At 37.1% G+C, this 14,084-nt stretch overlaps 1 protein-coding gene across 1 annotated transcript; it reads right to left on the minus strand.

Annotated features, from left to right (window-relative positions):
* Positions 1-10,587: 10,587 nt before the first annotated feature.
* LOC140841746 (2-methylpropanoate--CoA ligase CCL4-like) lies at positions 10,588-12,879 on the minus strand. The gene has a single exon (XM_073209398.1). The coding sequence runs from the start codon at positions 12,722-12,724 to the stop codon at positions 10,823-10,825; it is 1,902 nt and encodes a 633-aa protein (XP_073065499.1). The 5' UTR covers positions 12,725-12,879; the 3' UTR covers positions 10,588-10,822.
* Positions 12,880-14,084: the final 1,205 nt, after the last annotated feature.

A 14,084-nucleotide genomic window follows, 5' to 3' on the forward strand; every position in this document is an offset into this window, starting at 1 on the left:
CTTTCGGGATTTTCTAGATCAGTTTGTTGTGGTTTTTATCGACGATATCTTGATTTATTCTCACAGTGTGGAAGAGCATATTCAGCACTTGAAGATTGTGTTGCAGATTCTTCGCGAGAAGCAATTGTATGCTAAGCTGAGTAAGTGCGAGTTCTGGATTGATCGTGTAGTATTCCTTGGTCATGTGATTTCCAAGGAAGGAATTTCTGTGGATCCTAGCAAGATTGAGGCAGTGCTGAATTGGTCACGTCCGACGACGGTGGCTGAGATCCGTAGTTTTCTAGGTCTGGCAGGGTATTATCGTCGCTTCATCGTGAATTTCTCTCAGGTAGCTAGACCATTGACGCAACTTACTCGGAAGGATGTTCCATTTGAGTGGTCATCTGAGTGTGAAGATAGTTTCAGAGAACTTCGTCGACTTCTGACTTCTGCACCTGTTTTGGCGTTACCGTCAGGATCTGATGGTTTCAGTGTTTACACCGATGCCTCTTTTCAAGGCTTAGGGTGTGTGTTGACGCAGAATGATCATGTGATCGCTTACGCATCCAGGCAGTTGAAACCTCACGAAGAAAAGTACCCTATTCATGATTTAGAGTTGGCAGCTATAGTGTTCGCACTGAAGATCTGGCGTCATTACTTGTACGGGGTTAAGTTTGAAATCTTTACTGATCACAAGAGTCTGAAGTATCTGTTCACTCAGGCTGAGTTGAACATGAGACAACGTCGTTGGATGGATCTACTGAAAGATTATGACTGCGAGATCAAGTACCATCCAGGCTCTGCGAATCTCACAGCCGATGCTCTTAGTCGTAAGGTGAGAGCCTCTGCACTTCAGACCAGTGCTATGATTAGTACTATTCAGGATTGTTGTTCGTTGGGATTTAACTTCAAACATCGGAAAGGTATGGAGAGCATTCGTGTTGCTACCATTTTATCTGAGCCAGTTTTGTTCGCTCAGATTCGAGATGCTCAGATGTCTGATCTGAAGACTCAGAGATTAGCTCGGTTAGCGGGTGGAGATAGCGGTTTCCATTATCAGTCTAATGGTCTTCTATGTTTGTTTAATCGGGTTGTAGTACCAGAGGATGATAATTTGAGGGAAAAGATCTTGTCTCAGGCTCATCGAAGCAAGTTGAGTGTCCATCCAGGAAGCAATAAGATGTATAAAGACTTGAGGACACGATTTTGGTGGAAAGGGATGAAGCGCAGTGTTTATCAGTTTGTTTCCAAGTGTCTTGTTTGTCAGCAGGTTAAGGCAGAGCACCGTCGACCTGGAGGATTATTGTTGAATCTACCTATTCCCGAATGGAAGTGGGAGCATATCACGATGGACTTCATTACTCACTTGCCATTGTCTTCGAGGAATAGTGATGCTATTTGGGTAGTGGTGGATCGACTCACCAAGTCTGCTCATTTTCTGCCTTATAACCGTGACTTCACTTTCGATCGTATGGCTCGATTGTACATTCAAGAGATTGTACGTTTACATGGGGTGCCAGTTAGTATTGTCAGTGACAGAGATCCTCGTTTTACCTCACGATTTTGGGGTAGTTTCCAGGCAGTATTGGGTACGTCCCTAAGTTTAAGTACAGCTTATCATCCAGAGACCGACGGTCAGACGGAGAGGACTATCCGTACACTTGAGGATATGATGCGAGCTTGTGTGATGGATTTCGGAACCGCTTGGCAGGATCATTTGCCTTTGATTGAGTTCGCGTACAACAACAGCTATCATCGTAGTATTGGTATGGCACCATTTGAGGCGTTGTATGGGCGACGTTGTCGTACTCCATTATTCTGGGACGAAGTTGGGGAACGACATGTTGAGGGACCAGAGTTAGTCCAGCAGGCTATTGATAAGGTTGCAGTAATCAAGAAGCGGATTAAGACTGCTCAGGATCGACAGGCTAGTTATGCGAACATCAAGCGTCGACCTCTTCAATTTCAGCCAGGTGAGAAAGTGTTTCTCCGAGTTTCGCCTTTTCGCAGGATTTTGAGATTTGGTCTCAAGGGTAAGCTGTCTCCGAGATTTATTGGTCCATTTGAAATATTGGAAAGCGTGGGAGATTTGGCTTACAGACTTGCATTGCCGCCGTACCTATCAAGTATTCATGATGTGTTCCACGTATCTTTGTTGAGACGATACGTAGCAGATGAGTCTCACATCTTGCATCCCTCTGAAGTTCAACTAAATTCGGATTTGTCTTACGTGGAACGACCAGTGCGGATCCTCGATCGCAAAGACAAGGTGTTGCGGAATAAGATCATTCCTCTTGTCTTAGTTCAGTGGCAGCGCAGAGGCACTGAAGAAGCCACTTGGGAGCTAGAGAGTCGTATGCGTTCGGAGCATCCAGAGCTCTTTTGAGTTATACTTTGTTTATGTTTGTGTTTTCAGTTGTAATCGAAATATCAGTTGTATTCAACAACAATTGAGATGTAATAACGATGTTGTTACTTCGTTTTGTTCATCCTCTAAGCCTGATTTCGAGGACGAAATCTTTTAAGGGGGGGAGAATGTAGTAGCCCGAATTCCAAATTGGGTAATTAACGGATTAATGGTGATTAAGAAGGTTTAATGTGTAATTTTGACCGTGGTCATGATCGGACGGACCGAAGATGGTTCTGTAGCACCGAAGAGTTCGGACGATCCGAAGTGGGTTCGGTGGATCCGATCATGAGGTGTCAAGAGTTGATCGACACGTCAGTTTGCATGCAAGTTCGGATGATCCGAAGTGTAGGTTCGGTGGATCCGATCATGAGGTGTCAAGAGCCGATGGACACGTAGGAGTTCGGACGTTCCGAAGTGTGTTCGGTGGATCCGAACATAGCCTATAAATAGTGCTCGGAATTCCTCATTTTGGATTGCAAATTCTTGAAGTTGTGTCTCCTAGTTGAGAGGTTTGGAAGGTTTCTAGGGTTAGTTGTTGGTCGAGCGATAGCCAAGAGCTGACAGGATTGGTAGCGTAGCGACGCCTGAGTTACGAGGCAATTGACATCAAAGGGCTGTCGACGGACGAAGGTAAACCCTAAACCTTTGGTATTACTGGTTTTGCTAGTCGAGCATGGTAGTATTGTTCATTGGGTATGCTTTTGATGCGTAGGCTTGTTCTAGACCTGATTAGCGGTGTTGCGTAAGGCTAGGCTTGCTGTGATAGAGGTACGAAAGTACTATCCGAGATATCCTGGTCGAGTATACATTCTTATATGTGTTGCATGATTATGTGGTGCATTGATATATGTCATATAATGCATGCTATTATGTCACGCTGTATGATGCATGTTGCATTTCATGTTGAGCCGTATCTCCTTCGAGATAGCCTTTACTGTTGAGCTGTATCTCTTTCGAGATAAGCTATATCTTGTGGGGCCGCTCAGCCCTGTCTTGTCTTGTGGACGCATGGACACCGAGAGTACACAGTGGCCGACGGGTCGGGAGGGCTTCGGTGATCCGGGACATTTTTGGTCCACGTCTGTTCTTGTAGTGGATGCAGTGACCCAGAGGAGTACCGCGCGGCACTATCCACTTGGCGCCTCTAGACTGAGCATTTTGAGATCCTTTGTTACTCCTGTTTCTTGACTACCTTGGTATCATATCATAGCATGTGCATTTCATATAGGCTTGTATACTCATGCTTTTGTACTGGGCGTTCTTATCGCTCACGTCCTCGGTTTTGTTTATCTTGGACACCCCATTCCCACGGGGCAGGCCTCAGGTTGGACAGCTCAGGAGGAGGAGGAGGAGGACGTTGAGTAGCTGGTTGATTTAGTTCTTCGGTATCTTTTTGATTCGATATGGTTGTACCGTATATTTTCCTTTTAGTTTAGTATCCTGGATTTTCGATTGGGTTGTATAACTATCTTTTGGTGACAGTTTTCCGCCTTTATTTCTGATTGTTTTTAATTAAGTTAATCGCATGCTTAGTTCTTGATTAGTAGGTGATTCTGGAACGGGTCACTACAGGGAATGTGAGGTATTGACCTGTTTTTGTATACAAATGTAATAATTATTCAAATAAATATTTGAATTAGTTATGTGGACGTAATCTATATTGGGTGGAATACGTAAATCTTTATATTATTATTGATTGTTTTAATTCCTCATTTTTTATAATATATTATCGTCATCACTTCAATGTATTACCCACAATTGTTATCATAGTCTTGTTGTAAAATTTATTATAATTATGAGTATTTTTTGTTGTTGTGGTTTTGTCTGATCTTTCACATCAAAAAAGCTTTTTTGAGATTTTTTTCTAAGGCTAAAGAAGCAATGCTCGGAGATGATGGTTTGGGAACGAGAATCAACATGTTCGACGGAATAGATTTTGTTCGTTTTAGCGGTTACAGACTATAAATTATTTGTATAGCAAGAAGTTGTATCAACATCTGTTATGAAAGAAGCCGGAAAATATGGACGATGATGACTGAGAGCTCTTTGACCGATAGGTGTCAGGTGTAATACGATTGACTTTAACGAAAAACGCGACACATAACATAGTGAATGCACAAACCATAGAAGAAATGATGTTCATTTTATCGGACCTATATGAGAAGGCATCAACAAACAACAAAGTACATCTCATGAAAAAATTATTCAACTTGAAAATGAGAGAACGTGCTTCAGTGACTAAACACATCAATGAGTTCAACGCGATTGTTTCTCAGCTAACATCAATTGAAATTAATTTTGATGATTCTTTTGGAGTCTTTACCAAATGTTTGGGAACCAATGTAAGCAACGGTTAGCAACTCTGTTGAAAAAAAAAAACTATAATTCAATGATATTAGAGTTCAAATTCTTGTTGAAGAGGTTCGCATGATGGATTCTCGTGAAAGAACGTCATTGAGATCTAGTCCAAATCTCAAGAACAGAGGCAGGGACAATAGTTTCTAAAACAGTTTTAACCGATGACGTGGTTAATCCAAGTCAAGAAATGGAAAAGTTAAAAACACGTGGGAAAATAATCTAAAGTGCATGAGTTGTGGTGAGATTGGTCGCTTAAAAAAACTGCAAATCAACAAAGAATAATACAAATGAAAAAAATAATAATAATGCAAATGTTGTTAATGAGGAGGTACATAATACTCTACTACTATCCATGGAAAACCGTTGATAATTGGATTATGGACTCAGGAGATTCATTTCGTACCACTGATAATCGTGATATATTCGATAATTATATTACTGGCAATTACGTAAAAGTTTTCCTGGCTGATAGAAAACATTTGGAAATAGTTGGTGGTATGGGTGATGTCCATGTAAAGATGTCAAATGGACCTGTCTGGAAAATCAACTAAGTCAGACATATAGCAAAATTTACAAACAGTCTGATCTCAGTGAGACAGCTCAATGACGAATGTCATAATGTGAAATTTGGTGATGTATCTTGAAAAATGAACAAATGAGCCATGATTGTTGCTCCATTAAAGAAATCTCGAACATTTTATATGACTTCCAGTTATAGACATACATTAGCATATGTGGATGCTGAAGCTAATTCAAGTCTATGACATTGTATACTTGGACATATGAATGAGAAGAGAATGAAGGTGCTTGTATTAAACGAGAAACTACCGGAATTAAAAACTGTTGAACATAAGCTATGTGAAAGATGTATATTTGGAAAACAGATACAGATCAGCTTTTCAAAAGGTTGTAGAGAACCAAGAGTAGCAAAGTTGGAGCCGGTTCATCCTGATGTATGTGGACCATCTCATGTGACATCCTTGTCGACTCGATTTATTATGTCACATTTATTGATGATTCCACCCGGAAAGTTTGAGTTTATTTTCTGAAAAATAAATATGATGTTTATGAGACCTTCAAAAACAGAAAAAATGTCAGCTTTTCAAAAGGTTGTAGATAACCGAAAGAAGTAAAGTTGGAGCTGGTCCATTCTGATGTATGTGGACCATTTCATATGACCTTCTTGTAGACTCGATATATTATGTCACATTTGTTGATGATTCTATCCAGAAAGTTTGGGTTTTTTTTTTTGAAAAAGTAACCTAATGTTTATGAGACCTCTAAACGATAAAAAACCATGGTTGAGAATGAGGCCAAATTGAAGGTGAAGTGCTTACGGTCGGATAATGGTTGTGAATATGAAAAGTTCAAGAAATATTGTGTGCATAACAGGATCAGGATGTAGAAAACCATTCCTGGTATACCTAAATAGAAATGTGTAGCTAAAAAAATGAATATGACTTTGAATGAACGTGCTAGGAGTATGACATTGGATTACCGAAATCATTATGAGTTGATGTTGTTAACAATGCATCATATTTGATCAACAGAGGACTTCAGTATCGCTTGACTGCAGAATACACGAAGAGGTATGGAGCAACAAAGAAGTAAATCTTTCTTTCTTGAAAGTGTTTGGATGTTTATCCTATATTCATATTGATTCAGCTAGCAGAACAAAACTCGATCCAAAATCAAAGAAGTGTTTCTTTATTGGCTATGAAGATAATGACTTTGGTTATCGTTTATAGGATTACCAAAATTGAAAGATCATTCAAATCAGAAATAGAATCTTCAGTGAACAAGTATTTTACAAGTACAAGTTTAGCCATTGAGATGGAGATGAATGTCCTGGAGTCAATAATACTGATGAACCATTGGCAGATATTCTTTGAATGAATCAAAAATCAATAACCAGGAAGATGAAGAAGCAACTGTACAAGGTGATGATGACTCATAAGCTCCGATGATTGAACTCAAAAGATCTTCGAAAACAATTAGACCATTTGAGATATACTCCGCTACATTTCACTATATTTTGCTGACAGAAAAAGGTGAACTGGAGACCTATGAAGAGGCAACGCAAAATTATGATTCAACCTAGTGAGAGTTAGCAATGGAATATGAGATGGATTTACTGTCATCCAACCAGAAGTAGGAGTTGACAGAACTTTCATAAGACAAAAAGCATTACATAACAAGTGGGTGTACCGGTTAAAAGAAAAACATGATGGTAGCAAGCGGTACAAAGTAAGACTTGTTGTAAAATGTTTTCAACAAAAAGAAGACATTAATTACACTAAGATTTTCTCTCTAGTGGTTAAGTTAACCACCATTAGGACTGTGCTCAGTGGAAAAAAATGATTTGTATCTGGAGCAGTTAGATGTAAAAATGATGTTTTTTCATGGTGATCTAGATAAAGAAATTTATATAAAGCAACCACAAGACAAGGCTTTGAAATACGAGAGAAATAAAAAAAATGACGTGCAAACTTGAGAAGAGCTTGTATGGTCTCAAACAAGCTCCAAGATAGTGATACAATAAATTTTATGGATTCATGAGTAATAATGGTTTTTGATGTGTCAGGCTGATCACTGTTGTTATGTGAAGAACCTTGATGGTTCTTATATCGTTATACTAATATATGTAGATAATATGTTGGTAACAGAGCTTGTCTGGAGGAGATTGTATTTGCTATGAATGATTTACGCTCTGCAAAACAAATATTTGGAATGAGGATCTTTGGAGATCGAGTGAATGAAATCTTGAATTTATCTCAGGAAGAGTACGTGAAAAATGTGATTAACATATTTAATATGGATGAAGCTATAATAGTGAGTACTCCTTTGATAGTCATTTTAAACTAATCGAAGCACAATGACCATCGACGGAGTAGGAGCTGACTCATACGAATAAGTTTCCTTATGCTTCTATTGTCGGAATCCTCATGAATACAATTGTATTCACAAGACCTGACATATCACATGCAGTGGGAGTTATGAACATGTTTATGAGCAATCCGAAAAAACAACACTGTGAAGCAATTAAATTGATTATAAGGTACTGTCTGTTTATCTTTATGCTTCAAGAACTCAAAATTGGTTTTACAAGGTTTTGTTGATGCCGACATAGGTGGTGACCCTAATGCCAGGAAAAATACCACTGCATATGTGTTCACATTAAGTAGTATGATAGTAAGCTGGGTGTCCACGCTGCAAAATATAGTCGTGCTTTCGACTACTGAAGCCTGAGTATGTTGCAGTTATAGAAGCTAGCGTTGATATCATTTCTAGACGAATTGAGTTAGAATCTTAAGAATAGCACGTTAAATTGTGATAATCAAAGTGTTATTAATATAATAAAAAATCTGGTTTATCATGTTAGGATAAAGCATATAAGGTTCGATACTCTTTCATAAGATCAGTTTTGGAAGATAAAATCTTGATGCTTGAGAAAACTAAACGTAAAAATCCAGCTAATATGCTTGTCGAAGATAGTAACCATTGACAAACTAAAGTTGTGTTCAACTTCAGTCCGACTACAAGTATAAGAAAGGAGATATGAGCTGCTCAATTTGTGGTGTAAAAACATGATCGAAATCAAGTCATCAAGTGAGAAAATATAAAGGATTGAAAGGACATTGACAATCAAAGTTAGGCAAATTAGGTGGGAAACTTAACTTGGTTCATGTTCACACAATATAATTGGCCCATAAATATATGCACTCATCTCTTATTTCAATCATCTCATCCAAGCTTTCTAAACATCTCGAATTGAGAGAGCAAAAAGAAAAAGGTTTTTTTATAGTGTGGAGAGATTTTTTTGTCCGAGGTAGATAAATTATTTTCTCGATTATACTAGGGGTTGAGATTGTGAGAGATCCACTGTTTTTGTGTACTCTTATAATATTTCTTGCAATAAATATTCGCAGTAGTTCTGTGAACGTAATAACCTATATTGAGTGAACTAAGTAAATCCTTATATTCTTATTCATTATTTTAATTTTATATTTTTGGTATTATATTATCATCGTTGTTTCGGTGTATTGACCACCACATGTGACAATGAAACTCGGTGCTTATTTGTCATTGTAGAAATAATCCTTGGAAGAGTATTGATATTTCTTCGATGTATGGTTTTAATTGAACTAACCAAACCTGCAAATTTCACAGCTACAAGCGTCACATATTTTTGATAGACTAATTTTGATCATTTGGAATACGTAAATGGTCTCTCTCTAAACTTTATGACCACAATTGATATATTGGAATAGAATAAGATAAGAATTAAATAAAAAAATAATGAAAATAATTTATCTACTTCATTCCAATAATTGATAAGGAAAGAATAAAAAAATAATGAAAATAATTTATCTACTTCATTCCAATAATTGATAAGGAAAGAAGTGTTAAATGAATATAATAAAATTATTATTAATAAAATTCTTTTTAACTAGAAAATCAAAATAATAGCTATGCATATATAGCAAGACTATTCTTTTTTATTCTATATTATATATATATATTATATGGAGTAGGTCTCTTGTGAGACGGTCTCACGAATCTTTATCTGTGAGACGGGTCAACCTACTGATATTCACAATAAAAAGTAATACTTTTAACAAAAAATGTTTAATATTTTTTCATAGATGACCAAAATAAGAGATCAGTTTCACAAAATACGATTCGTGAGAGCGTCTCACAAAAGTTTTTACCTATTATATGAAGCTTGTATTTTACATTTTTACATAAATATAGGATGATGGAAGTTGGATTAATTCTGATAATTTGCTCTCTCTAAGATTAGGCTGAGATTTAAATAAGCTTTTGAGTTTGGGTCGATCGGGTTGGTTAACTTGTCAAAATTTTCGGGTTTGGGTCAAAAAACGCGAAATCTTTTGTTTTTTGAATCCACGAGAGAAATGGATTTTGAGCCCATTTCATGATTGATATTTATACAACAGTAGGGTCATTATCTGGTTATTGGACAACAGGCAAAATGTACGATGGGAATAGTCCAATTTTACAAAATGGCATATCCTTAAAAATGAAGAAAGTCGATAAAATCTGAACTAGAGTAAGAAAAAAAAATAATAATAGCGGCTATAATGCGCATTGAAAACTAACGACTTCGAGTTCTCATATCATGAAAAGAAAATGTCATGCTAAATTTTATTAGCTTATGGTACATTTCGACATCCAAATTGATTCGAAATCATGGATTTCAAGAGATCAAGATCCGGGTGATATTTATTTAAAAAAATAATATTTTTTTAAAAAAATTATATTTTTATATTTTAATTATTTCAAAATCAAAATTATATTTTTTATATTAAAATATGTGATTAATAATTAATTTAAAGTTACAATTTTATTTTTGATTACAAATATATATTGTGGGGGTAAATTACGGCTATTTTATTATTTTTTCTTTTATAATTTTTTCAACTTTTTTTTTTTTAAATGCTAATAAAAATTTAATTTTTTTGTTATAAATATGTAATTTCGAACGAAAAAAAAATGATAGTACATGTAATTTTTTTAAATATTATAATTTTTAAAAAAAACTATTTTCTTTTTATTTTTATCTTTTTAATTTTTTATTTAGAAGATAAAATTTTATTAATCACATATTTGTAACAAAAATAAAATTAATGTCTAAATACAGAAAATATATATATATATATTTTAGAGATATAAAAAATAATCTAATTTAAAAAATTACAAAATATTTAAAAAAGTTAAACACATCGAACAATTAATAATAATACCAAAAAATCAATTTCCTCCCTTCAAATCAAATCTTTGGAGCAAATGCGAGAAATCCATGTCTACCCAAAACGTAAATGAATGGCCGGACGGCGATTTTTCTTATTCCGGTAAACTGCCTTCATTCTTCTTCTTTTTTTTTCAAGCACAACAAACAACACAATTTTTTTTATAATAAATTGAAGCTAGAGGAGTTGCATTTTACTCGAACATAATCATCGGGAGTTGATAAACATAAGATTATATATTCGAGGTTTGAATAAATATTCCCATAATAATTTATTTTATGGCATAGCACCTTCGACTCCATTAATGGAGATTGTCGGATTCGCTTGCATTCGTCTTCAGGGACAAATCTTTCGCCATATCTCTGAGCAGAAATTTTTGAAGTTTTCCTGTGGAAGTCTTCGGAAGCTCCGCCCTGAAAACAACCATTCTCGGGACCATATAAAGCGGCATCCTCGCCTTGCAGAACTCCCTTATATCCTTCTCCGTTGGTTTATCTTTCACACCCTCCTTCAAACTCACGAATGCACACGGCGTTTCTCCCCAGAATGTGTCCGGACGCGCCACCACCGCCGCTTCGTTCACCGCCGGGTGGGAGTAGAGCACGGCCTCCACCTCCACACTGCTAAGATTCTCGCCGCCGCAGATGATGATATCCTTGGATCTGTCTTTCACTTCTAGGTATCCATCAGGGTGCATCACGCCAACATCTCCGGTGTAGAACCAGCCATTATCTTTCATGCAATACGAAGTTCCTTGTGGATCTTTGAGGTATCCAAGCATGACGGATCCACCTTTTAACACGATTTCGCCGATTGTTGTTCCGTCCCTTTTCACGCTAGCTCCGGTTTCGGGCGCGACTACGTCGGCCTCCGAGAATCCGATGGTTGCCACTCCTTGTCTTGATTTCAGCTGGGCCCTTTCCAGGGCTGATAGATTGTCCCATTCCTGCTTCCACGCGCATGTGACGACAAGCCCGCCGGTCTCCGTTAACCCATAGCCATGACTCACGATGAAACCCAATGACTCCGCGACCCCGAGAACCGCCGCGGGAGGTGGTGCACCGGCGGTCATGATTTGAACAGGTATATCGAGCGGTTTCCCGCCGAGGTAATTAGTTATCATGTTAAGCACCACCGGTGCACCACACATATGGGTTACTCTATGCTTGCGTATTGCTTCACAAATGGAGGGTCCATCTACACGGCGGAGGCACACATTAACGCCGCCAACGGCGGCCATTCCCCAGGCGTAGGACCACCCGTTGGCGTGGAACATAGGAAGCGTCCACAGGTACACCGGCTGCTTCGGAACCGACCAATCAAGCAAGGAATCCATTGCAATCAAGAAAGCTCCTCGGTGGCTGTGCAGCACTCCTTTCGGAGCAGAGGTGGTGCCGGAGGTGTAATTCAACGTAATCGGTTCCCACTCGCTGTCTGGACGAATCCATTTGAACCACGGATCACCAGTTTCGACCATTTTCTCGTAAATCATTTGGTAATGATCACCACTCCCATTGATCTTATTATCATCTTCATCTTCTGCGATCAGAACTAAAACCGGGCGCTGCAGAGTCGGAGGAAGCAAAGAAACCGCTTCCAGGACTGAAGAAGAAGCTTGATAATCAACAAATACAAGCTTAGACTGGCTGTGCTGGAGCAGATTGGAGATCGCTTTTGCATCCAGCCGAAGATTAACATTATTAAGAATCGCCCCAGACATAGGAACCGCAAAATGGAGCTCACACATCGCAGGGATATTGGGCGCCACTACAGAAACCACATCGCCTTTCTTGATGCCTAGCGACACAATCGAAGAAGCCAATCTCACACATCTGGCGTGAGTTTCAGACCATGTATAAGTTTTCTCCTTGTAAACAACAGAAGTGCAGTCTCCATAAACAACAGCAGCCCTTTCCAAGAACCCCACAGGACTGAGAGGAGTTGAATTTGCCGCGCAAGATCTTCGCTTCGTTTTGCTTTCTGTGAATTGTTCAGTTTCTTGAACTAAAGGTACAGATTTGTTATTCAAGAGAGGCACGGATTCCGAAGTTTGAATGATGCATTTTGTTGCAGCCCCGGAACTATACTTTTTACAACTCGGTTTCCATGATTTCTTCCACAGTGGGGTGTGTGTTTCTTGGAAATCTGGTAGCAAAAGAAGCCTAGAATTATAATTTGCAGGAGATTGCTTCAGTGGATACATGATTCTGGTTTGCTAGCTGCAATCTTGTTTCTTGATTTATGAAGAATATATGCTTCGTAAAAATATAAGATTAATGTAGCTGCTTAGTTGCATTAGTTGATGCTTGCATTTATTACGAGGCACACCGTTGGGGTGGGAGTTGCGCTGTTCAGGTGGGGACTTGCTCGAATAAATTCTGGCCAGTTTTTTTTTTAATATATATAGTTATGTCACGCTCAACTATTTGATATACAATTTTTTTTTATATTTTATCATATCCAACATGTGAGTGATATATCATCGATGTTCACGCTGTTTACTGGATTGATTCATTCGATTGGTATGCTTCAAAATTATTATTTGATATGTAATTAATTGTTATAGGTATTCAATTTTATCAATTGAGTTTATACACAAAATTGATACACATAGTGGAATGTGTATATAGTATATACAACAAAACCCTTTTTTTAAAAAACTAAATCAAGGAACGAGATAATCATGAATGTTTTTCAAGAATTTAAATATTATTTAATAATTACTAAGTAATTTTATAATATTTTAAACCTATATATAATGCTGAATTAAAATATACTATAAGGGTCCATTAATTACCTTTGGGACTGGTAGATATGAATTCGTACAAGGAATATATGTATGATAAATGTGACAACGCAGTTTTTTAGGGAAAAAAAATAGAAAATAATAATATATAATATTATTTGTTTTTCTAAAAAATTAATATTTTACTTTTAGAAATAAAAACAGGGAGTAAACTTTTGTACAAGTGATGTACAATATTAATGAATAATTTTTAATATAATTTTTTTTACGACATAACACTTGAAATGTCGAAAATATAGCTTTAATCAGTGGTTGGTAGAGCTTTCCCATATTTTTCCCAGACAAATAAGTAGACCAGAATGGGTCTTACCAGCTCTAGCAAACTAATTTTTTTAGCGACAAAGTATACAAATTAGATCTTCCTAGAACTCAATAAATTCATGGATGAAATTGGACCACTCCCTCTCTTGCACTTAATGCTATCTAAAATTTAGGTTTGAAGTTCATTCTTGCAGTTGATTAGATTTGATTTAGAATACGAGTCAAATATATGGATTTCAAATGATTATCCACTTTTAGGATGTATTTAGATATTGGATTATTATTGTAGCGAACATTTCTTTGTTGAGACAAAAACTTGTGTGAAACAGTATCATATGTCGTATTTTGTGATACTGATATCTTATTTGGGTCATCCATAAAAAATATTACTTTTTACGCTAAGTATATTACTTTTTATTGTGAATATCGGTAGAATTGACCCGTCTCAGAGATAAAGATTTGTAAGACTGTCTCACAAGAGACCTACTCATTTGAC

The sequence above is a fragment of the Primulina eburnea genome, chromosome 9 (genome assembly GCF_022965805.1).
Source record: "Primulina eburnea isolate SZY01 chromosome 9, ASM2296580v1, whole genome shotgun sequence".
In the NCBI taxonomy this organism is placed as follows: domain Eukaryota; kingdom Viridiplantae; phylum Streptophyta; class Magnoliopsida; order Lamiales; family Gesneriaceae; genus Primulina; species Primulina eburnea.